This window comes from Anolis carolinensis, chromosome 6 (assembly GCF_035594765.1).
Source record: "Anolis carolinensis isolate JA03-04 chromosome 6, rAnoCar3.1.pri, whole genome shotgun sequence".
NCBI lineage: Eukaryota > Metazoa > Chordata > Lepidosauria > Squamata > Dactyloidae > Anolis > Anolis carolinensis.
The window spans coordinates 49843895-49867338 of record NC_085846.1 but is presented as its reverse complement, the minus strand read 5'-3'; the positions used below and the strand labels follow the sequence as shown (position 1 = coordinate 49867338).

The 23444-nt window shown below is 42.5% G+C and overlaps 1 protein-coding gene across 2 annotated transcripts in view; it reads right to left on the bottom strand.

The window, feature by feature from the left end:
- Nucleotides 1–5186: 5186 nt before the first annotated feature.
- The window catches only part of zpbp (zona pellucida binding protein), a 39877-nt gene continuing 21619 nt past the window's right edge, over nt 5187–23444 (bottom strand). For both annotated transcript variants that reach the window (XM_062958219.1, XM_062958218.1), the window contains 3 exons: nt 11922–11998; nt 7751–7928; nt 5187–5344 (listed from right to left, as the gene is read on the bottom strand). In XM_062958219.1, the coding sequence (XP_062814289.1) occupies nt 5247–5344; nt 7751–7928; nt 11922–11998 (353 nt within the window). In that variant the 3' untranslated portion in view covers nt 5187–5246. The remainder of the gene's footprint in view (nt 5345–7750; nt 7929–11921; nt 11999–23444) is intronic.

Below are 23444 nucleotides of genomic sequence, written 5' to 3'. Positions count from 1 at the left end.
TCCAAAAGCCTTTCTTTAGGTTTGTTACCAATGCATTACAAATCCTTTCCATTAGAGCTACAGAATCAAGAGCTACATATTTATTTTGACCACATGTCTTTTTGAACATATTTGCATAAAGATCTGGCCAATTCATTTCCATATATTTCCATTAGCAATACAGTAGAGTCTCGCTTATCCAACGTAAACGGGCCGGCAGAACGTTGGATTAGCGAATATGTTGGATAATAAGGAGAGATTAAGGAAAAGCCTATTAAACATCAAATTAGGTTATGATTTTACAAATTAAGCACCAAAACATCATGTTATACAACAAATTTGACAGAAAAAGTAGTTCAGTACACAGTAATGCTATGTAGTAATTACTGTATTTACGAATTTAGCACCAAAATATGATATATTGAAAACATTGACTACAAAAATGCATTGGATAATCCAGAACGTTGGATAAGCAAGTGTCGGATAAGTGAGACTCTACTGTATCACATTTATTAATGCTTAGAAACAAATCCTTTACAAATCCTGTTGTCATTATGAAAAAAATGAATATTGAATATAATATAGGGAATATCCCCAATTTGTAGTATTGAATAGCTTTCTGGTATTATTCAGGCCTAAGATAATTTTCTCTAGAATAATTTCTGAAGGAAAAAAGAAGATAAAATATGGAAGTCACAATGAATGATCGTAATATTGAAAGCAAACTGGCACTTGTAGTAGTATAAGTATTCTCGTACCCTCCCTCAAGTATATTTTCAAAACTAGTAGAAGCATGTTTTGCTGTGATCACATCTGTTCATCTTCTTGGGCAAGTACCTTTTGTGCATCTGGATTTTTCAGTGTTTGCCCACTCTTCCTGTTTCAGTTCTGGGATAATTGGTGAAGTCTTACCACAACTTTTAAATCAATTTGAGATCTGCGCTTTGACTGGATCATTTTAAGTCATTCGGATTCTTGTTTTTAAAGGTCTCTGGAGATAATAATCTATTCCTAAGAATTACTTCTTTAAGAAAAAAATAGGTGTCAGGGCTAGGAATGATAAGGAACAAACAGAGAAATAATAATACTATAATACATATTATTTTTCACCCACCTCTCCTGATGGCTTGAGGCAGAGTACAACAAATTCAAAAACACATTTATATATATATATATTACATAGATCTAAAACACAAAAATATATATTAAAAACTTGCACCAAACACAGATATAGAATTGACATACAGTAGCAATAGAATGTAAATCAAAGCTCATGATTGAAAGTAGACTGGGTAGGACTGTCGGAAGAATCATAGAGTTGGAAGAGACCTCACGGGCCATCCAGTCCAACCCCCTGCCAAGTAGCAGGAAAATCACATTCAAAGCACCCCTGAAAGATGGCCATCCAGCCTCTGCTTAAAAGCTTCCAAAGAAGGAGCCTCCATCACATTTCGGGGCAGAGAGTTCCACTGCCGAACAACTCTCAGAAAGTTCTTCCTAATGTTCAGGTGGAATCTCCTTTCTCATAGTTTGAAGCCATTGTTCCACATACTTGTCTCAACTGAGATGTGTCTCAAAGAGATGGGTCTTTAACTGCATTTTAAATTTCAATAGCTCATTAAGCTGTTAGGTCTCTTCTGGCAGGTAATTCCAATCTTCTTTTGGGAAAATGTCCTCTGGGTGACAGTCGCCAATCAGGTTCTGGCTGGTTGAAGGAAGTGCCCGCCAGTGGACCCAAATGTCCTAGAGAGCGGATTGTGCAGAAGGCGCTCCTGTATGTAACTTGGACCCAAATCAGTTATGTTCCTACACCACAAAAACAGAACAGCAGTTCAAGATGTTTCAGTAACTTTTAATTCAAAATTTAAAATATGATGTGATATGGAACAAGCAAATGAAGTAAGTAAACAAAACCATTTTCTAGAACCCACATGAAGACATCTTCTAAATTTCAGCCAGAATTAACTTCCACCTTTCTTCTGCTTTTCATTTTGTTTGGCCATATTTATATATCAATGACCTTTTAACATGCCAGGGACAGCTGGTGAGGCAAGCATATCTAGTTTATCCTTTTCTGTTTTGCTTTCCATGCATTTGCAGTAAAATATATTGGAGACAGGTGCAGTAGAAATAGCTATGAAAGAATCCCATTCTTTTAAAACTCAGTCTTTATTAACGTATATACTCGAGCATAAGCCTGGTTTTTCAGACCTTTTTTTAATCCAAAAAAAACCCCCAGGTTATTCTCGAGTGAGGGTCCTGGCAGGAAAGTGTGGGACTGAAAGAAGCCCTTCTTTAAGCCTCACACATTCCTGCCAGGACCTTCATCTCTCCATACAGCAACCCAGCTGAGTTGCTGTGTGGAAAGGAGAAGTTGCATACGCATGTTTCCCTCCCTCCTCTTGCCACAACATCTCTCTGCCCTTACACTGTAGAATTAAGAACCCTTTAACGTGAAGTTTTGGAGCAAAAAGAGGGAAGCCCATGAGGGATCCCCAGATAAGCACCAAAGCCCAGCCATGGGGCGGAGCTGGCAATGCTCACCTCTCCCCTTTGGGTCTTCCTCTTCGAACTCTTTCTCTCCCCCCCCCCCCCCCCCTTACAGCCATGGTAGAGGCCTGGTACATGGATGAAGCCCTGGGGGACTAGCAGAAGCCCAACCAGTGGGACCCCAACCAGCTCGCCAGCCTGAAGTGGGTCAGCCAGCTGGCATCTTCTACTGGAAAGTTGGGAAGCTGCAGCCAAGAGAGACGGAGATTGTTTCGCTTCTAGAAAGCTGCCCCACACTACCTTTTGTTACCTTTTGGCAACTCTCCATTCTCAATGTACTTGCTCTGGATCTCCAAGTGAATTGGGAGCAATAGTCTGATTTTAGTCTTGCAGCAGCCATAGGAAGGGAAGCTCTGTCCAAAGCACATTGCTCAGCAAGCTAGGTGTCTTCTACTGCAAAGTAGAGAAGCTGTGGCTCCTTTAATGGAGATGGGGATGGAGGTGGGGGTGGCTGGTTTGCTTCCAGAAAGCAGCCCCACACCGCCTTTTGGTACCTTGCAGCAGCCATAGGAAGGGGACGATTCAACGGACACATTGCTAAAACAGGACATGCCTCCTCCTCTTGCCTGAAGCAGCTCAGCTCTCTCCTTTTCTCTCGTTCTTTCCTCCCCCTCCCCATTATCTTGTGAGGGGCAGACACACAAGTCAAGCGAGCTCTTGGGCTTCACCATTGGGAAGGCTCCATGGCAAACACTTTGTACACAGAACATGCCAGGTTTGAGAATTCTAGGAAGCTGCTGCCAGTGAGAGTAGTCAAAACTGTGTTAAATCCACACCAAATAAGTCTAGATTGCTATGACTCCACAGGTCCTTCTATAGCATTTTATTTTACGTACTTATATTTTAAACTTTTGCATAATGTAAAAAAATAGCTGTATCTATTTTATCTCTTGTAAACCTGGAGTCCCAGACTGGGAGAAAGTATGAACAATAATTAATCATTCTCACTGGCATCCTTTCAGATCCATTCTGCATTTCTGTAGGGTCCATTTGTTTGAGGTGGTCTCTGCCCCGGTTGCAAGCTTCAGAGAAGCCACACTCTTTCAGCCTCCACAATAACGATTCAGAATTGGACAGTCTTATCTTAAATTATAGTATTATGTAAATATTAAAAAACATTTAACCTACTTATGTCTCAATTAATGCAATTTTATTGGTACAGTAGAGTCTCACTTATCCAAGATAAATGGGCCGGCAGAATATTGGATAAGCGGAAATCTTGGATAATAAGGCGAGATTAAGAAAAAAGCATATTAAACATAAAATTACATTATGATTTTACAAATTAAGCACCAAAACATGTTTCACAAGAAATTGACAGAAAAAGCAGTTCAATACACAGTAATGTTATGTAGTAATTACTGTTTTTACGAATTTAGCACCAAAACATTGCAACATTTACTACAAAAACAATGACTACTAAAAGGCAGACTGCCTTGGATAATACAAAACCTTGGATAAGTGATGCTTGGATAAGCAAGACTCGACTGTATCTATTTTTATTTTAAAATTTACCAGTAGATGCTGCATTTCCCACCCTTGGCTTATACTCGAATCAATAAGTTTTCCCAATTTTTTGTGGCAAAATTTGGTGTCTTGGCTTATATTCAAGTCAGCTTATACTTGAGTATATACGGTACATTGTTTACTACAGATTTGTTGCCGCTACCTAGCATTGCAAGTCTGTGTTTTTCCATCCTTTCTTCATCCCAATGCTAGCCATAAGACATGGTTGTAAAGGGCATGGAGTGGTGTAAAAAGACGTTACATAAATGAGCTTGTTAGGGGTTTTGTGAACTGTGGTATGCCTGGACTTTGGCTGTGTTTCAGTAGAACAATGTAAACATCTGCCCTAGAGCCTTTATAGTTATTTATAAATAACATTATGGTTATTTCATATTTTTTTCTTCTACAGTTCCAACTTCAAAAGTTGCCAGAGTTCTTGGTTGCTTCTCTAATTTTGCCATGCGGCTGCTAAATTTTCTAGTCTTCTCTAGCTAGAGTTGAGAACCTATTGTTTTGTAAACATGGATTTAATGGTGCTCCGAGAGTTCAGAGTTCTGTGCAAAGGTGAGAATGTTCTCACTTTTTTCACAGCAAGCAGTTTACAAAAATACATGTGCATTGTGGGAAATTGGAATTTCCTACACATTAATGTTTGGAACCTGTGCTTTGTTTGTTAACATTGTGGGATCTGTGCAAAAAAAAATCTTTTCATGTAAAAACCCATTATTTCAAAATATATAAATATGATTCTTGTGCAATCTTTGTGAGAATTACTGAAAATGAATATTTCTGAAAACAATTATGTGCAGCAGTATTTTTGCACACAATTAGTTTCCCAGAACACCTTTAGGTTGTGCAAAACTTGTGTGAAAACAGTACGGAAATATTAATTTCCTGGAGCAAGAAGAAAATTATTTATTCTTTATGCAAGGAAAAAGTCCAAGATCACTACTTTGGCACTTTCCAAGAAGTGGTTTTAAATTTAGGGTTATACACCGCTACATGCGGTACACTTGAACCTCATCAAGATCAACGCTATTGGGAAGATGCTCCACCTCTTAGATGGAAAATCAAAATGTATACAAAACAAATGGGGTTTGGTTCCAGTTTTTCTGCGAATGATGACATAAATAAAATCATGGACATATTAATTAAACTAGAATTTTGAAAAAATCCTTTATTTGCATTATCAAAATGTAAAGCAAAAAAGTTTAGTGTTGACAATGTCGTGCTCCATACGTCAAGCTTTCATTGCATAGAAGGCAGTGATTTCCCTCCTGAGGATTATATGTTCCTGGACTGCAAATCACTGTAATAAAAATATTAAAACATTAAAATGTCACAAATTTCATTCGAACTATGTACATGTGGACTTACACTTTATCTTAATTCTTTATATGAATATCCCAGGCTCAAATCTTGTCATACAATCTTAGGTACAGCAGTTGAGAAAAACTCAGCCTGAAACATTGAAGTGCGACCACTAGATTAAGTAACAGAATTCTCTGTATCCTAATTTGCTTTTTAGCAATCTACAAAGTTTTTAAAAGTATACCATACTTTAGGGAGAGAAAAGAACAGTTGTGTAAGCCTGTGCAACCCACAGAATACATAAAACAACCACTATAATAAAAAAGAGAGAAAATATTCAGCATGCTTGACTAAAAGGACTTTAGGAACAAAATGTTGCCAAATTTGTACAATGAACACCCATCATCCAGCCTTCTACTATTATAATGGATTTCTGGAGGGTGTAAATATGCTGAAGTAGCAATATATATATATGGATGTGTGTATGAAAATGTGTGTGTATATATGTATCTATGTATTTTTGAAGATGGCTCCCACTTCCAGAAATCCCACAAACAACAAATCTCAGGCAAACATGACACAGACCCCCCAATGACCAGCAGAAAGTAGTGGAGGGTTTTTTTGTTGTTTGTTTTTTTTTTTGGGGGGGGGGAGGTATTGACCCTGGATGATGGGGATAGCAGTTCACTCAACATCCAGGGAGAAATTCCAGAGTGCACTGTGGATAATGGATCTGGACCAAATTTAGCATACATATCTACATGACCAACTTTAACTGCTGGCAGTGTCGGGGGGGGGGGTGGATTTGGGATGACAGGAGTGTTAGCTTACTTATATCCATATGCATTTTCTAATGGGACCTATTCATTAAATCCAAACCCAATGATATTTTCTAATAAATACTGTTACAAATAATCAAACCCGGACATCGCCGCGTACCTAAGCTACTGTATATAATCAAATAACTTACATCCCTATTCTCACCACCTTCAGCAGCTTGTTATCCCAAAATACATATAGAAAGCCACCTCAATTTAATAGCATTGCATGCCATGTCTAAAGTATGTTAGTAAAATATGAAAAGCCATGGATTAGTCCATTGGGTTGTTGTATGTCTTTCGGGCTGTGTGGCCATATTCCAGAAGTATTCTCTCCTGACGTTTCGCCCACATCTATGGCAGGCATCTTCAGAGGCTGTGAGGCTGCCGTAGATGTGGGCGAAACGTCAGGAGAGAATACTTCTGGAACATAGCCACACAGCCCGAAAGACATACAACAACCCTGTGATCCCGGCCATGAAAGCCTTCGACAACATGATTAGTCCATTATTTTGTTAAGAATGTTGCCAAGCACAAGTTGATGGGAAACTCACAATAGCACATGAATATTTCTGTTTGCTTGTAACTCATATGGAGAAATATGTTAACTTTGACACTGGAGACACTATACATCTAAAATATGCCAAACAGTTACTAGGCAGCAGCAGCAGTGGAGTGTTACACTGATGAAAGCTTTTCCCATAAAGACATTATGATGTAACAAACTAAAAGACACTATTCATAGCCAAAAGGAAAGAGTTTGTTATATAATGGAAAGGATAGTCAAGCATAGTCAGACACAAACATTCTAAACTTAAAAAGAAAGCTGATTTCAGTAAGTATAGAGAAAAACCAAGGGTGAGATATACCAAAAGAAAAAATGGTTCCAGATGGATTGGGGTTTCTGAAAAGTGTGATACTGGAGGCACAATTTTGAGTAGTTCAAAGGAAGAGGAAAAACAGATGTCTTAAGAACCAAAACTAGGGAATTTTTAACTGAGCTATGATTTAAAATGGACATATATAAGAAATGGAAAAAGGGAGAAATCACCAAAGAGGAATTCTAACAAATAAGCATCATGTGAAGGGATAAAGTTTGAAATGCCAAAGTGCAGAATGAGCCCATTCTTCCTAGAGAAAATAAAAATAAAAAGAGGGTTTTTTTGTGTTATATCCATAGCAAAAGAACAAAGGAATGGCAGAGCATTGGTAGGGTGACAGTGAAATGCTACTAAAGGACAGAGAAAAGGCAGAACTCAACACCTTCATTGCCTTAGTTTTCTCCTAAAAGGTTAACAGGGCTCAATTTGGAGATAACGGAGCAGATGAAGATGAAATGCAGCACACAATAGGTAAACAGGCAGTACAGGAATATATGGCAAATGTTTTTATGTGTGATATGTGTGTGTGTGTGTGTGTGTGTGTGTGGATGACTGAACAAGATCCCCAAACCAAACATTTCAGCCCGGCTGTGCCAAAATCAAAGGGGTGTCTGAGAACAATACAAATAGCGAACTGTTCAATTTACCTAAATAGAAATCAAGTTTTAAAAGTTCAGATTTATAACTGAAGTGATCGTTACCTACCACAACAATTGGGACAATCTGGATGTAGTAGTGCATTTATTCCATAGCCTGGCAAACAGTGTTTAACCCACACCAATTGCAGAGTGCCTTCAATATAATACGTCTCTGGTAGCAGTCCTTTTCGTTTCCCAATAACTTCAACTTGCTGGCTAAAATAGTGCTCTATTAAGTCTTTTGCCTGAAGCAGACAAAAATTATTTTCTTGTGAGGGGAAAACAACAGCAATATTTCTTTGTATCCACTAAAAAAAATATCTGTACAGAACATAAAAATACTACTGACTTGGTTCTGTTGAACTTCCTTATTTAATTTAATAAAACTGTATAGCCTGTATCCTAATTTGCTGAATGTGAGAAATACATTTGCTTCACATCTTTCCAAGGGGAAGAGTTCAATCGTCTGCTAACTACAATTCTATAATTTAAAAAAATCTAAATACAGTAGAATCTTGCTGATCCAACATAAACGGGCTGGCAGAATGTTGGATAAGCAAGAATGTTTGATAATAAGAAGGGATTAAAGAAAAGCCTATTAAATGCCAAATTACGTTATGATTTAACAAATTAAGCACCAAAACATCGTGTTTTACAAGAAGTCTGCCACTTGTTTGGGAGCGTGGCTGCACTAGTGTTGTTGTTGGGTGTGTTGGCCTGCTGCGCATTGCTGCCTAGAGGAATAACTGTGGGTCCGGGCAGGAGGCAGATTATGTTGGATAATACAGAATGTTGGATGAGCAAAGGTTGGATAAGTGATACTCTACTGTATTTTCCTTCTTAGACTTAGAAATTAATTTCACATATGAAAAATAGAATACAACTGATGTTATGCGACTATCAAAATCATGATATCTATTTCAGTTGACAATATCAGTATGAATGGGAATGATGTGACAAAGCATCTTTTTCCAGGGTAAACCAGAATTTGCCTCTATACAATGGATTACAAAAGCCATGATTCTGCAAACTAGAACTGGTAAGCTGTATGGGCACACTTTCCAATCCTGTTTGCATGAATACTATCATTTGTACATAGTGGTTTGTCCCATCTGGAAGAAATAACAAGTTAGGTTGCTACTAAAGAGCAAATCCAAAAAAATTAGGAAAATCCAAAGAAAATCCAAATCCTTACTTCAGAAACTAACATAGAAAATATGCATGAGTGCACTATTAGATATTGGTTTTCATCTTTATGCACTTTTACAATACAGGTTGAGGATTCCTTGACAGGAATTCTAAAATTCAAAATTGCCCACATGCTTTGCAATGGTTCAATGTACACAAACTTTGTTATTAAAAATACTGTGTAAACACTGCTATCTGTATAATGTCTATATTAAACATATATGAGTTTTCTGTTTAGATTTCGGTCCCATCTCCATGTTTTCATTGTGTACATATATACAACATTCAAAAATCCAAAATCCCAAGCATTTTTGATGAAGGATATGCACCGCATGACAGAACAATCACAGCTCCCACTAAAATATTATAATAATTGTTACTGTATGAACACTTGTCAAATACCACTAATTAAAATATCTAAGGATATCATTTAACAGCAAGAAGGATCAGGCTAAAACTGACAAAAGTATTTCAACATTTGGCAAGTCTGAATAAAAGGAAATTCTGTATACTTTGGAAAGGATTGTAATATAATGGCACTAAAATGACACTTAGCAGTTGCGCATGTCAGAAAGAATTTAAACCAGATACTTAATAAAATGTACTGGTATACCCACACATACAAACTCAGTATTAGGAAGAAAATAGTTTCATTCAAACAACCCAAGCTCTGAGCAATGAAGAATGTGATTGTTTCCATGACATTTAAACTTCGATTTGGCCTAAGAAGTAGAATCAATACTGGTATCTCTAAGCTGGTACAAAAACCGTACTGTATCATCTTAGAGACACACATCTTTATTACATGAAAGCTCACATTACAATGAATATCTTGGCCATTAAATTGCCCTAGACTCCATTATATTTGCTGCAGTGGAATAACTCAGATGGAAATACTAGGGTACAAATGGAGATATGTGCTTACAGTGCATGTGTGGGACCATCTCGTAGGAACCCTAAAAGTATAATCAGGAAACAATAAAATGATAATTGCCTCAAGCTCTTGGAAAGGGAGGAAAGCTCCTTCTCTCAATGAGTTACAAGGAGATTAGTGTGATTTTTGATCCTGGGAATTAATATGCAAACCTTTATATAGGTAATCACAGGGAGACCTTCCAGTTTGGAGAAGAACAATGTTTGATAATGGCATCTTTTCTATTCATTAACAGTTCTAAAGGCTCAAGTGCATTCAGAAGAAAAAACAGAAAGGGAAAACAAACTAATTTTACATATATGTTTTATCTAATTTTATGGCTACCATGAACCATAAGTGAGACAAGTCAAGCTTTAATTCACTCTAGAAGTCAAATTAATTAATCTAAGGGCATAACATTTTGGGTATAAGAAATTATACCTTATTGGAAAAAGTAAGAAGGCTGGAGAAAACCAAAAATATTGGAAAAGAGAAAGCTTGCATTACAGCTGGTTTGATTTAATAACAGAAGCCACAGCCTGGAATTTGCAAGAATTAAGTAAGACCACTAATAAAAGATCCATTTGAAGGTCTCTTACAAGGATATCATAACTTGAAGCTGTCCTGACAGTCCTTTAAAGCCCCACATAACCTGTGGTCAAATTGCCTGAAGGAGTGTCATCATTATCATTACTTTAATATTTAATTATTAATTACCCACCTTCTCTTCTGGATTGAGGTAGGGAACAGATTAAAATATAGCAACAAAAAGACAAATATTACAATGAAAACCACAGACATCTATCACTTTAAAAAGTTTATCAATTTAAAAAACATTAATAATAAAACCAATGCATCTTAAAAACCAACATGATATTATATATTCATAGGTTATAGCTATTATTATTTCTACATAATGTAATAATGATAAATTTTATTTATTACCCGCCATTTTAATAGGTCTTCCACCCCTGCAGGGGTAGGTTATAGCTGTGATACCAGCCCTGACCAGAAAATGATCTGTCCATGACAACTTGGAGGTATTGGTCACCTCCACTCACAGATCTATATGTTCTGTGCTGAAAATCACATCAAGAGTATGACCTGCTGAGTGCGCTGGTCTGGAAACTAATTGGGATAGGCCCATGTTTGTCATGGACTCCCAAGCTACACCTGATAAACTGGCCTCCAATAGTATGTTGTCACCCAGAAGCAAAAGTCGGGGTGACTCCAACACCTCTGAGACCAGTTCTGTGAGTTCGACCAGGAAGTCTGTTAGGCAGAAGGGTGGATGGTACATTACACTAACATAATCCCTAGTCTATCCCTGGTTTTCATACTCAGGTACACACACTCAATGTGGTTCAGCTTCCTAGTAGGTAGTCTACTAGTACTAGTACGTAGGTCACTGATACAGTATTCAGCTGGCAGGGCCTGGGCCCAGGTTGGAATACCATCATCTCCCAACCAAGTTTCAATGAAGCATGCCTCGTCAGCTCCCTCATCTTTGAGGATATAATAGATGATATGTGTCTTATTTTTCACTGACTTGGCATTACTTAAGAACAAAGTGAGGTTTCTTGGGTGTATGCATTTAAAACTACGGCCCTCCTGCAGATAGACAAGTGGTGACCCAAGACATGGACTTCTCAGTAGTATCATGCTAGCAGTCCCATGTAACTTCCCAACGAAGAAATTATTATTCTCCCATGAATAATAATAATACTCTGCTCCTATCTCAGGAACAGAAACCCAAAAGCTGCTCACAACCTTAAAAACGATACAATTTAAACCCCACAAAATAAAATATTAAACATTGCTGGTCTTAACAATTTATGAATAAATTCAATATAGATCTTTAAAGGATACCACACCTCTGTAAGTACTCACTGTTCCTACTTTCTGTTCTTCAACTGTTACAAACCCATAAGTTGATTGATATTATTTAGCTGCCAAGATGAACCAGGAACTTTCAATATCAGATATGAATGTCTCCTATTTCACCTTACTCATTGCTTGCAATCACTACTTCTAAACAAAGAATTTTAAAGCCATTCTTTTCCATTTTTACGTAAGTACTACAAACAAAAATACACTGCTTCTATGCTTTATTTGCTATCACATGAATCTACACTACCTTTCGCAATCTTCTCGATACATCACATAGAGTGTTTTGACATGCACTTTTGCTTTTCTCTGCATCTAGAGAAGAAACTGTAAAAAAACATTTTATTTTATATGGGAAACATGCTCATTGCACAGAATAAGCATTCTTGTGTTCCAGAAGTCAGAAAACATACCCAACTTAAAACAAGCAATTAAGTCACACCATTTAATACAGTCAGGATGGTTTCAAATGTTTGTCATACCGACATGATGGCAAAATACCTAGTTTCACTAACATTCTTCACTGTACACAAAAATTGTGCAAAGAGCAGAACATTTAAGCTCTTAAAACTCAATGGTAAAACATAGTTAGTAAATGTGTAGGGCTTCAATTTTAATATCACGCATTTTCAATCAAAATAAAATTGGTTGGTTATCTGCAACTGGTTCTTCAAGTAGCTGTCAGGGACTCACACATACATGTTGTTCTCTGTCTATGCAGGACTTTCCAAAGGTGGAGGGAGTGTATTTTTAGCAGGAACTTTGTTCTTTCCATTGTGTTAATATATAGTCTTCTTCCCACCCATTTCTGAGTTCAACACAGCTTGTGGACTCAAGGCTGAGGGGGAAAAGCCCTAGAAGTAAGGAAGGGGTTGGTTTAAGTGAATTCACAGATGACCACCCGAAGAACCACATTTATAGGCAAATAACTGGTTCTTCGTCTTTATCTGTGATATAAATACATGGGTAGAATGCCAAGCAACACTTCCACGAACCATGCACCCAGTAAAGTGCCCAGAGCCATCTGCTGCTGAGGGCTCAGGACACTGACCATTCTCCTGCCTCCAGGGTCCCAGAGGAGTCAAGGCAGCAGGAAAACCTTGCTAGGTCTCCAGCAGGATCCTGCAGGTGGTGGTGGTAGTGGAGAATCCTCCTGAGGTTGCTCAGGCTCAGATTCATGATTGGTTTTGTTCCCTAGTGGCCGTGGTAGGGAGATGATCTATTGGGCTGGTGCTTCTGCAATGGCCCTTAGAGTTGGTGCAGAAGGCCCTGGGGGTGGGCTCAACATAGTGGCAGTTGGGGGAGAGTTACCCCTAGGCATTGGTTGGCCATAAAGGTAAAGGTAAAGGTTTTCCTGACATTAAGACTAGTTGTGTCTGACTCTGGGGGTTGGTGCTCATCTCCATTTCTAAGTCGAAGAGCTGGAGTTGTCTGTAGACACCTCCAAGGTCATGTGACCAGCATGACTGCATGGAGTGTCATTACCTTCCTGCCAGACGTAGGATCTACTCACATTTGCATGTTTTCGAACTGCTAGGTTGGCAGAAGCTGGAGCTAACAGCGGGAGCTCAGCCTGCTCCTCAGATTTCAATAGCTGACTTTTCAGTCAGCAAGTTTAGCAGCTCAGCAGTTTAACCCCTGCCCCTCCGCTTGGCCATAATGAGTATAATCCTGGTGGCAGGCATGGCATCAGCAATGCTCACGGTCCGTGCAGTAAACAGAATAGTATGATTGCCCATGCTCCCGATGATGGGGAATGTGTGGGTCCGGCGAGAGGGATTCCAGGTTGTAATAGGGGCTCCAGGAAAGGCTTCAGGACTGAGAGGTCTATGATCCTGGTGAAGGGGAATGGCGCTTGTGGTAGTCTGAATAATAGGAAGCTGAGTAGTGCATAAGTGACTGGCCCCTTGAGCACGAGCACAACCTCTGGTGCAGAGGTGTCAGAACCCTGCTACTAGAGCCTGTATGTGGCTCTGAGTTTCAGGGTCACTGACATTGATAAGACACCTGCGTCTCAGGACTCGGAGAAGAAACGGCTGCTGGACTTGGCGGGGAATTTGCGCGGGGTTTTACTGAGCGGGAAGAGACTTTTCAAATGAGGGGGAGGGTATATAAAGGAGGGTTGGCCGGAGTCTCCCATTCTTGGCTTTTCGGATGTTTATGTTTCCTGCAGTAAAGTTTCTGGTGATATCACAGAGAGTCTCGTGTGTTCATTCAGGAGCGGCTGTGGTGAGCTGACACTAAGCCAAGAATTATAGACACCATCCCGCCGTAGCGGTGAGGTGTAACATGCAAGTGGAGGATGAAGAACTCTTGGGCGCAGGAGGAGGAAGGTCGGGAAGGGCCACTCCCGAGCCGGACGCTGAGTTCCACCAGCTGGCGGCCCTGGCGTCATCCACCGCTTATGCCCAGCCAAATGGGGTAACCCAGAGGCGTGGAGTGGTGCGGGGAGACAGCACCGGAGGAGAGGAAGGTTCACCTTCCCCAGGCCCACAAAGGATGGTGTTTCTGGAGGAGAGGATGTCGGCGATGGAGACCACCCTGGCAGTAATGTCGAGGGCGATGGAGCGCCTGGCGTTTTTGGCGGAGCCAGAGAGAGGAAGGGAACTTCGGGCTGGCTCAATGTGGGACGTGAGCATGGGAAGCAGCCAGGGCTTTGCAGACCTCCCAGCACCGAAGGGAAGGGAAATGCGAAAGGAGCCCGGCGCCCGGCCCAAGACCCAAACAAGCCTGACGCGGGTGGAGGAGAGTGACGATGAAGGGGAAAAGCCTCCGAGAATCCCGGCTACGCTCCCAGCTGAGACCCTAGTGCCCCTGGCGAATGCCGGGCGTGGCACAGGGCAAAGAGAAACAGCAGCGGGGCCCACTGGTCCGCAAGGGGGCTTGCGACGGGCGGAGAATTGGGGATTGCCACCACAGGGACCCCTACCGAGACGAGAGGAACTAAGGATCGAGTTTGGGGGAGAGTCCTCTGAACTGGATTTTTTCCTTACCACGGTGAGGGGCTATATGGAGGACAATGCTCACACTTTTAGAACGGAATCCAGCCGGATACGGGCCATTGGCGCAGTGTTGAAGAGGGGAGCGGCTAGCTGGTACGTTCAGCTGCACGCGCGGCGCGACCCATGTCTGGGGTCAGTCCGACGCTTTATGGGGGCCCTGGAGACCCGTTTCCGAGATCCATTGGAGCAGATCCGGGTGAGGGAGAAGTTGAAGACCGTCTCCCAGGGGCAGAGGTCGGTATCTGAGTATGCGGAGGAATTCCAATGCCTCGCCGAAAAGGTGCCGGAATGGTCTGCAGTGACAAAGATGGAACTCTTCAAAGAGGGGCTCAGGCGGGAGATCCTCTCCTGGGCGGTGCATCGTGATGAGCCTGACACACTGCGCAGATGGATTCAGCTGGCGGGGCGCGTCGAGACATCGCTGGCCCAGGCGAGGAGGCACCGAGGAGGGCTACAGCAACGGCCGCAGATGAAAGAGGGGAGCCGGAAGGAGGGATCAGCCCCAGCCGGGAGGAGAGCGGAGCCGACAGGGAACGTGAGCGCCAGCAGGAGTGGCTGCTTTGTGTGCGGCCGGTTGGGCCACAGAGCTGCCGAGTGCTGGCAGAGAAAAGGGGAAAGCGGAGGCCAGCCCAAACCAAGAGCCGTGGCAGGAAAACGCACCGAGGAAGAAACACCGATGAGGCACCATTCGGGGGGTTTGGTAAGTCAGGACAAAGCTATGATAGTGGTCCCCATTCAGCTTGAAAATGGCAGCAAACAAGCAACCTGCAAAGCGTTTGTGGATTGTGGATGTTCCAGGAACATCATTTCCCCTGAATTAGCCGAGGGATTAGGATGCGAAAGAACGAACCTAGAATCCCCAATAGCATTTTCGCAGTTGGACGGATCCACAGCATCAGGATCGTTAGCTAGGTACAGTGCCGAAGAAGTAAAGTGTAAGATAGGGAGTTGGGAAGGAAAGGTGTCATTTGTGATATCACAAATAGCCAGCTATAATGTTATACTAGGCATGCCGTGGCTGGGGCAGGCCAACCCGCAAATCAACTGGGAGGATAAGAGCATGATTTTCGGGATGAGTTTGGAAGAAGGGAGCCAGGAAGTTGAGAGGGAGCCGGGGAAAAGGGGGGAGGAAGACTCTATCAGAATAGCAGAACTGGCAGATAAATTACCCCCAGAGTATCGGGATTTTGTGGACGTGTTTGACGAGAAGGAAGCAGACAATTTCCCACCGAAGCGGAGAGTTGAAGTGAAAATAGAGCTAGTCCCAGGAGCAGAGCTTCCCAAGGCAAAGATATACCCGATGTCGGCTAGGGAAAAGGAGGAACTGAGAAAGTACATTGATAAAAACCTAGTGAGAGGTTTCATAGAACCTTCGAACTCCCCTTTAGGGGCACCTGTGTTGTTTAGGCGGAAAAAGGACCAAACGCTGAGGCTCTGCATTGACTACAGGGGCCTGAATGCAATCAGTACTGTAAATAAATACCCTCTACCCTTAGTGAAGGACTTGATCGCCCAGTTATCGGAGGGACAGATATTCACTAAATTGGATTTAATTGAGGCTTACCATAAATTGCAGATCAAACCAGAGGACAGGTGGAAGACGGCCTTCTCCTGCGCCTTCGGATTATTCAATTATTGTGTGCTCCCATTCGGTTTATGCGGTTCATGCAATTAATCAACGAAGTGTTGCATCCATTATTGTACAAGGGAGTCTTTATTTTTTTAGATGACATATTGATAATGTCTCGGACCAAGGAGCAACACGTAGAACTAGTCAGGGAAGTCCTACAAAAGTTGAGGGAAGCGAAGCTGTATGCGAAGCTTGCCAAGTGCGAGTTCAATAAAGACCAGATAGACTTTCTGGGGTATAGGATTTCCTCCCAGGGAGTGGCGATGGACCCTGCGAAGGTGGAAGACGTAAGGGGGTGGGAAGCCCCCAGAACACGGAAGCAGCTGCAATCCTTCCTGGGGTTCGCAAACTTCTATAGAACATTTATCAAGGACTTTGCGCGCCTCACTTTGCCATTAACGGATTTGTTAAAGACTAAAGGCAGGGGAGAAACAGCCAAAGTGAAGGCCCCAGGGGCCAAACTGACCTGGACAATAGAATGCCAGGAAGCTTTCGAAGCCCTAAAAAAGCGTTTTACTGAGGAGCCTGTCCTACAGCACCCTGATATGTCTAAGGCCTTTGTACTACATTGCGACGCGTCAGACCGGGCATATGGGGCAGTTCTGCTGCAGAGAGACGAGGGGGGGAACCTGAAGCCATGTGGCTATCTGTCGAAAAAGTTTAGCGATACAGAAAAAAACTGGCCGATTTGGGAGAGAGAAGCCTTAGCGATTCTGAAAGCACTAGAGTGCTGGAGACACTTTCTGGAAGGAAGTGGAACACCGTTTGAGGTGTGGACTGATCATAGAAATTTACAGTATCTGAGATCCCCTCGTAAACTATCAGCGAAGCAGATTAGATGGGCCCAATATTTCAGCCTTTTTGATTTCAGACTCAAGTTCTTCCAGGGGAAACACAACATACTCGCTGACGCTCTCTCTCGGATGCCTCAGCACGGGGGAGGAATTCAGGAATCTGAGGGGAGCCTTTTCCTAGATAAGCAATGGGGCCTGGCAGTACTGACTCGAGCACAAGCAGCCAAAGAAAACAAACGCACTGCCATTTCCACAGGGGGAGGAGAAATATGGGAGGAAGAGTTGAAGCGAGCATATGGAATGGACAAATGGTTACAAACGAACAAAGAACAGGGAGAACTGTGTGGGGATTTGGTGTTTGTTAATAAGAAATTGTATATTCCTGAATGTTTAAGACAAGAAATGTTAAGGAAATGCCACGATAACAAGGGTGCAGGTCATCTAGGCCCCACCAGGACTATTAAACTGTTGGCCAAACAATGCTGGTGGCCCGGAATGAGGAAAGACGCCAGGGGGTACGTCACGCAGTGTGAATTATGTGCAGAGGGCAAGACACCACCTGGGAAGCCCCAGGGGCTATTGCAGAAGGTGGTGGAGCCCATGAGGCCATGGGAATGCGTGGCAATGGATTTTGTAGGCGAACTACCCCCCAGCAGAGGCCACAGATACATTTGGACAATATTGGACCTATTCTCAAAACAGGCACACTTTGTGGCCCTGCCAAAACTCCCCTCGGCTGAAAAGCTCGCTGATTTGTATGTGAAGCATGTATATCGCCTACATGGGTGCCCCGACAAAATAATTAGCGACCGGGGAGTCCAATTCACTGCAAAATTTTGGGGAAAATTCTTACAGCTGTTAGGAGCGGAAAGGAATCTGAGCTCGGCTTTTCATCCCGCGACCAACGGGGGGGTCGAACGTACCCAACAGACACTGTGCCAATTCTTGAGGATGTACACCAATTATAGACAGGACGATTGGGCGGACCTTCTTCCGTTTGCTGAGATGGCTTTTAACGGGGCCGTACATTCGGCCACAGGTCGTGCCCCATTCGAAATAGTATACGGACAGGAGGTGGCACCTTTCCCCAGGCTACCCGAGTGGAAGGAAGGAGAGGGCCAGACCGACAAGGAATGGCCGGCCAAAATTAAGCAAGGGTGGCAGACCGTGGTGGAGGCATTGAGGGAAACACAAAAGAAGTACAAGCTCTTTGCAGATCGTAGACGCCGAGAGGGGGACAAATTGGGCGAAGGAGATCTGGTTTGGTTGAGCACAAAAAACCTGAAATTGGGGTTCCCATCTAAGAAATTGGCTCCACGCTATATAGGGCCGTTCAGGGTAGCGAAAAGAATAAACGAAGTGACCTATGAGCTGAGGCTACCCAAGGACCTAGGAAAGGTACACCCGGTATTCCATTGCAGCCTGTTAAAAAAGTATAAAGGAACTCTGGACAGCGGAGAACAATAGTTGTGTTTAATCTTTTCCTTCCAGGACGAAGGGGAGGAGGACGCCATGTCAGAACCCTGCTACTAGAGCCTGTATGTGGCTCTGAGTTTCAGGGTCACTGACATTGATAAGACACCTGCGTCTCAGGACTCGGAGAAGAAACGGCTGCTGGACTTGGCGGGGAATTTGCGCGGGGTTTTACTGAGCGGGAAGAGACTTTTCAAATGAGGGGGAGGGTATATAAAGGAGGGTTGGCCGGAGTCTCCCATTCTTGGCTTTTCGGATGTTTATGTTTCCTGCAGTAAAGTTTCTGGTGATATCACAGAGAGTCTCGTGTGTTCATTCAGGAGCGGCTGTGGTGAGCTGACACAGAGGTACTAGCTTCTGTGTGCCTCCTTGGTGGCATGGGGCATTGACAAGTAGGTCCCCTTCCTGCTGTCCAAGTTCACATGGAGCTGACAACAATAACCCTGGGTGGGGTTGTATAGCCATGTGTCCTGAGCCCGAGGAGTGCTGGGGCTCAGTAGGGACAAGCAGGTCTCCTTCCTGCTATTCAGGCTCACTTGGAGCTGATGGCAATAACCCTGGGTGGGATTGTATAGTCGTGTGTTCCAGGTCTAAGGAATCTTGAAGCTGAATAGGGACCAATTGCAGTGATGCGGCGAAAACCGCCAAAACGGGTGACACAGCTTGGTGGGTTGCTACTTGAGGTCGCACTGGAGGCATTTGGATTCCCGTCTACAGGCGTTTTAGCCTTTTTGGCTTTCTTGTGCACCTCCTTTGCTTCCTTTGATGGTGCTGGGGGGCAGGACATATTTGCCCTTTTTGCCACATGTGTGGAGGGCTTCAATAGGTGCTCCAGTGAGTGTTGTCACATCCTGCTGGAGGCCTAGCAAGGTCTTCTTGCTGCCCCAATTCCTCCAGAGTCCTGGATGCCGGAGAATGGCCAGTGTCTTGGGCCATCAGGGCCTCGGCAACAGATGTCTCTGGACACTTTACTGGGCACACGGTTGGTGGCTCATAAAGGAGCACCAGCAAGCGGGTTTCCCTCTATCATCGCACCTAGGGGGTAAAGGCCTGGAAAATAGCACAGGTCTGGGTAGTGTGGGGAGTGCAGCCCCACAGGTGATGCATTTTTTTTTAGAGAGGGGGTTGAGGCCTTGATGGTGACTAGCCTGCAAACAGTGTCTAGTCCGAGTTGTGGGGTGGAGAAGAGCGTGGTAAGTCCAAGTAACCAGTCCAAGTCAAGGGGAGGAGAAAAGCCAGCAAATCCATTAGGAGTCCAAGTCAAAAAAAGTTAGAGGATAGCAAAAGTAGCAAGTACAGACAGTAGGGAGGTTCCTAGCTGCAGTCAGCAGCAGAAAAAAAAGACCGAGGCTCAGCCCCGCCCACAGCTACTTATACTCTATTGGGAGAATTGGGCAGGGCTACCACCAAAATGTTTCAATTTAGAGATCTAGAGGGTTCCAAACTCCACTGCGCATACATGGAAAAACCATATGTGCAATTTCACAGACACCATGAGGTGGAAAACAGGAGCCAGCTGTCCAAATAGTGAATTTGCTACAACTACTGCAAGGTATTGTTATAGTGCAATATAGTAATATATAATGCTTATATTGTGCTATACGAATTATATATTGTATGTACATATGGTTTGTAAGCCGCCCTGAGTCCCCTTCAGGGTGAGAAGGGTGTGATATAAATATCGCTAATAAATAAATAAATACTTGGTAAATACCCGCTAATCTGACAGAAGACCAAAAGGCATGACCTAAACAATGGTAATCGTTGAACCTGAGTGCAAACCTTAGACTTGAATGCTGATATGGAAGTAGGCATCCCTGAGATAGATCTTCACAAACCAATCTCCCACCTGACAGTGTGACTATCTTGAAACATTTTGAAGCAAGAAATGTACTGAGGACGTGAAATTGAAAGTGAGATCAATCTCATTGCTTTTTGGAGATTATAAAGTACCTTGAATAGAAGCCTTTGTGTTCACAAGATAATTGCCTCTTTGCAAAGTAGCTCAACCATCTTGAGTTCAAGAGTAGAAAAATGAATGATAGAACAAAAACATTTGATGAACAGGGCAATTCTCTCCCACCAGAGCTAATTAGCAAACATAAGAGCTCAAGGCCAAGATTGTGGTTCTCCTTGTTCTAAATCCAGGATGGAACCTATTCTGCTGGTTTTCCTGTGCTGCCTCAACAATAATCAAATTTGGGAGAAGGTATTCATATTTTTTAAAAAAACATGTCCCTGAACTCTGGATTAGGTCTATGCTTGCAGCATTGCTTGTGGCAGTATTGCCTGGGGGAAGAGCTCAAGCTTTAGAACCCAAGCGATATAATAAATCAAGTTAAATTGGGAGACAGACGTTGATGGCTGGAATCAAGTGTAGAGCAGGAATAAAGAATGACTCAGGCAGAAGACAGCCTCAGAACTCCCAAGATAAGATATAGACCTGTAGGTACAGAGGGCACATGTACCAAGGGGCTGGTAGTTCCTGCTAGGGAAATGTATTCTAACAATGATGCAAGTGAGATTGTTTTCCATATGCATAATATATTCTGACCAAGGAAGTCTATGAGAGATGGGTGAAATATCTGAACCTGGTTCAGACTCCAGACAATCTCTTAGAGAAGACCAATTCTATGAAGGACATTGCTGTTAAGCTGATAAATGGCCCCTCCACAGAAGGGATCAGGATGCACATCAGCCTCAAACTGACAGGGGCCCTTGGGAAAGCTGAATATTCCTTGGTTTCCTCTGGGACTGGTTCTGTCATTAGTAGGAGGTATCAGGCATTTTGTCTTTGGAGAAAGCAGAAACTAACTGTGCCTCATCAGAGTCTGAGGGTTGACTGCCTAATGAAGATGAGTATCTCCAAACTCAAGAAGGTCCTGAACTTGGAACAGGATCTGATCTGATCTGGGAAGGCCTTTTGAACGTGCAGAATGTCAATGGAACAAGATATACATGGGGATAACTGGGTGTTATTAGCATCTTTCTGAACAGAAACGGGGTGATTTGGCAGATAAGCTCTTTGAAGAGGAAGGATAACTATGGTTGTCTTTATCTTTTTCATGCTCTCTTGGTGCAAGTATTTACAGAAGAGCTCGTTTGCATGACAAAAGTTTGACATGTGACAGGATCGGAGAAAGTACCATTCTTTCAGATTCATAGATTGGAAATTGAGCTATTTGATCCTGGGATGATCAAAAGGTGACCAGTGAAGTCTGAGAAAGTCCAGGCCAGCTGCAATTTCCTCCATCATTCTTGAGTGACAACAAATGGCTGTTTTCACAGAATCTATCTTGAAACTTCCTCCAAGGCAAAAACCCAGAAAATCACCCAATTTTTGAGGGCCTATTTGGGTGAATCTCTGGCAGTGAATCTTTGGCACATTGATGAGGGGCAGCAGGGTGATTTGCCAGCCCCTTTGGCGAATCCGAGAGCAATCCCGTCACCCCATCTCGCCCGCCCTGACATTTTCCCATCACACATGGGGAAGCGTCGCTGCATGGCTGCCCCTTGCATTGGCCCCATTGCTCCCTATGGAACACAGGAAGCTGGAAATGAATGTGTGTCATGGGGTTCCGTGGATCAGCTGTGCTGTAAACATCCTAGGATGCTTGCGAAGAGATATGTGATGAAGTGGTCAAACTAAGACAAGAGTGTGGATATGAGCCAGCATCCAGAACATTAATCCCAAGATAAGAATTGCTGGACCAATTTTATCTATCAAACTAAACTTGAGAGGTGGCAAGTAAGGCAAATTAAGAGTCCCTCTTCTCCTTGTCATTCTTGTATTTTCACTTGCCTTTCCTCTTATTTATTTTTTCTTTCTTGGGAGGTAAAATCTTACAATGACTCAAGGTCTAGTCATTTCAGCTAGAGAGGATGATAACGAGATGTGAGACTAAACAACTGATACAGAAGTTGCCTGTATGAATACTAACTGAATTGGCTGAACTGGGGAGGATGGGTCTATAGCTGAGGCTTTGATTACATGATGGTACCCATTATGGACTGTGTATCAACGTAATACTGCTTTTCCTATAAGAAGACTAATGTTTAATACCTATTAGACTCCTATTGATTGAATAATAAAATATTACATGAGAAGTAACACGGTATAAAGGTTTCAGCATTAAATTATGATGAGACAGACCAGGAGTCTAATTCTTTCTCAGCTATTTGTTATCATTTTATTTACTTTATTTATACCCACATTTCTCTCTGTAGGGACTCAAGGCGGCTGTCATGCCTCCACAGAGGCTTTTACTGTTTTCTTGGTCAAGCCTCAGTTGTTCCTTTAGTTAAAATGGGGTTGATTCTCTTTTGTATAGTTTTCTGTTGGAGGGAATCTTATTTAGACCCTGTACCCTTAAGAAACCCAGCCAAAGGAGAAGCCTAATAGCCTTTTTATCACACAGAAACCCACTCTGCTGTTGGTTTTTCTTATGGCACCAAGGTCCTAGGAAGCTGCAATAATCTCTTATGTCTAAGGTGTAGAGGTAAAGACTCAAATACAGAATACTCAAATACATGGTGTTATGCAGACGGCAAAATTCAGATAGAGGACACAGAAGGAAGCCACTAAAGTGGACCTTCTTGGAAGCAGTCAAGAAGAAATCAGTTAAGTTCGAGCAGTTAGGGTTCTGATTCTTCAGCATAATTAAATTCCTTTGTTAACTGTCACATCTTTTCCTGTGAGTGTCCTCTGTTCTGGCTGAGTACAGGGCACCATAAAAGAACTTATTTGGGGAACAGAACAGCAGCTAACAACCACACACTTTGGTCCTCATTCAAAATAAAGCAAATTACATTTTTTTTAAAAAACCCATTTAAATAGTACTGTGTGGGTTAGGTTAAAATACAATTAAAATACA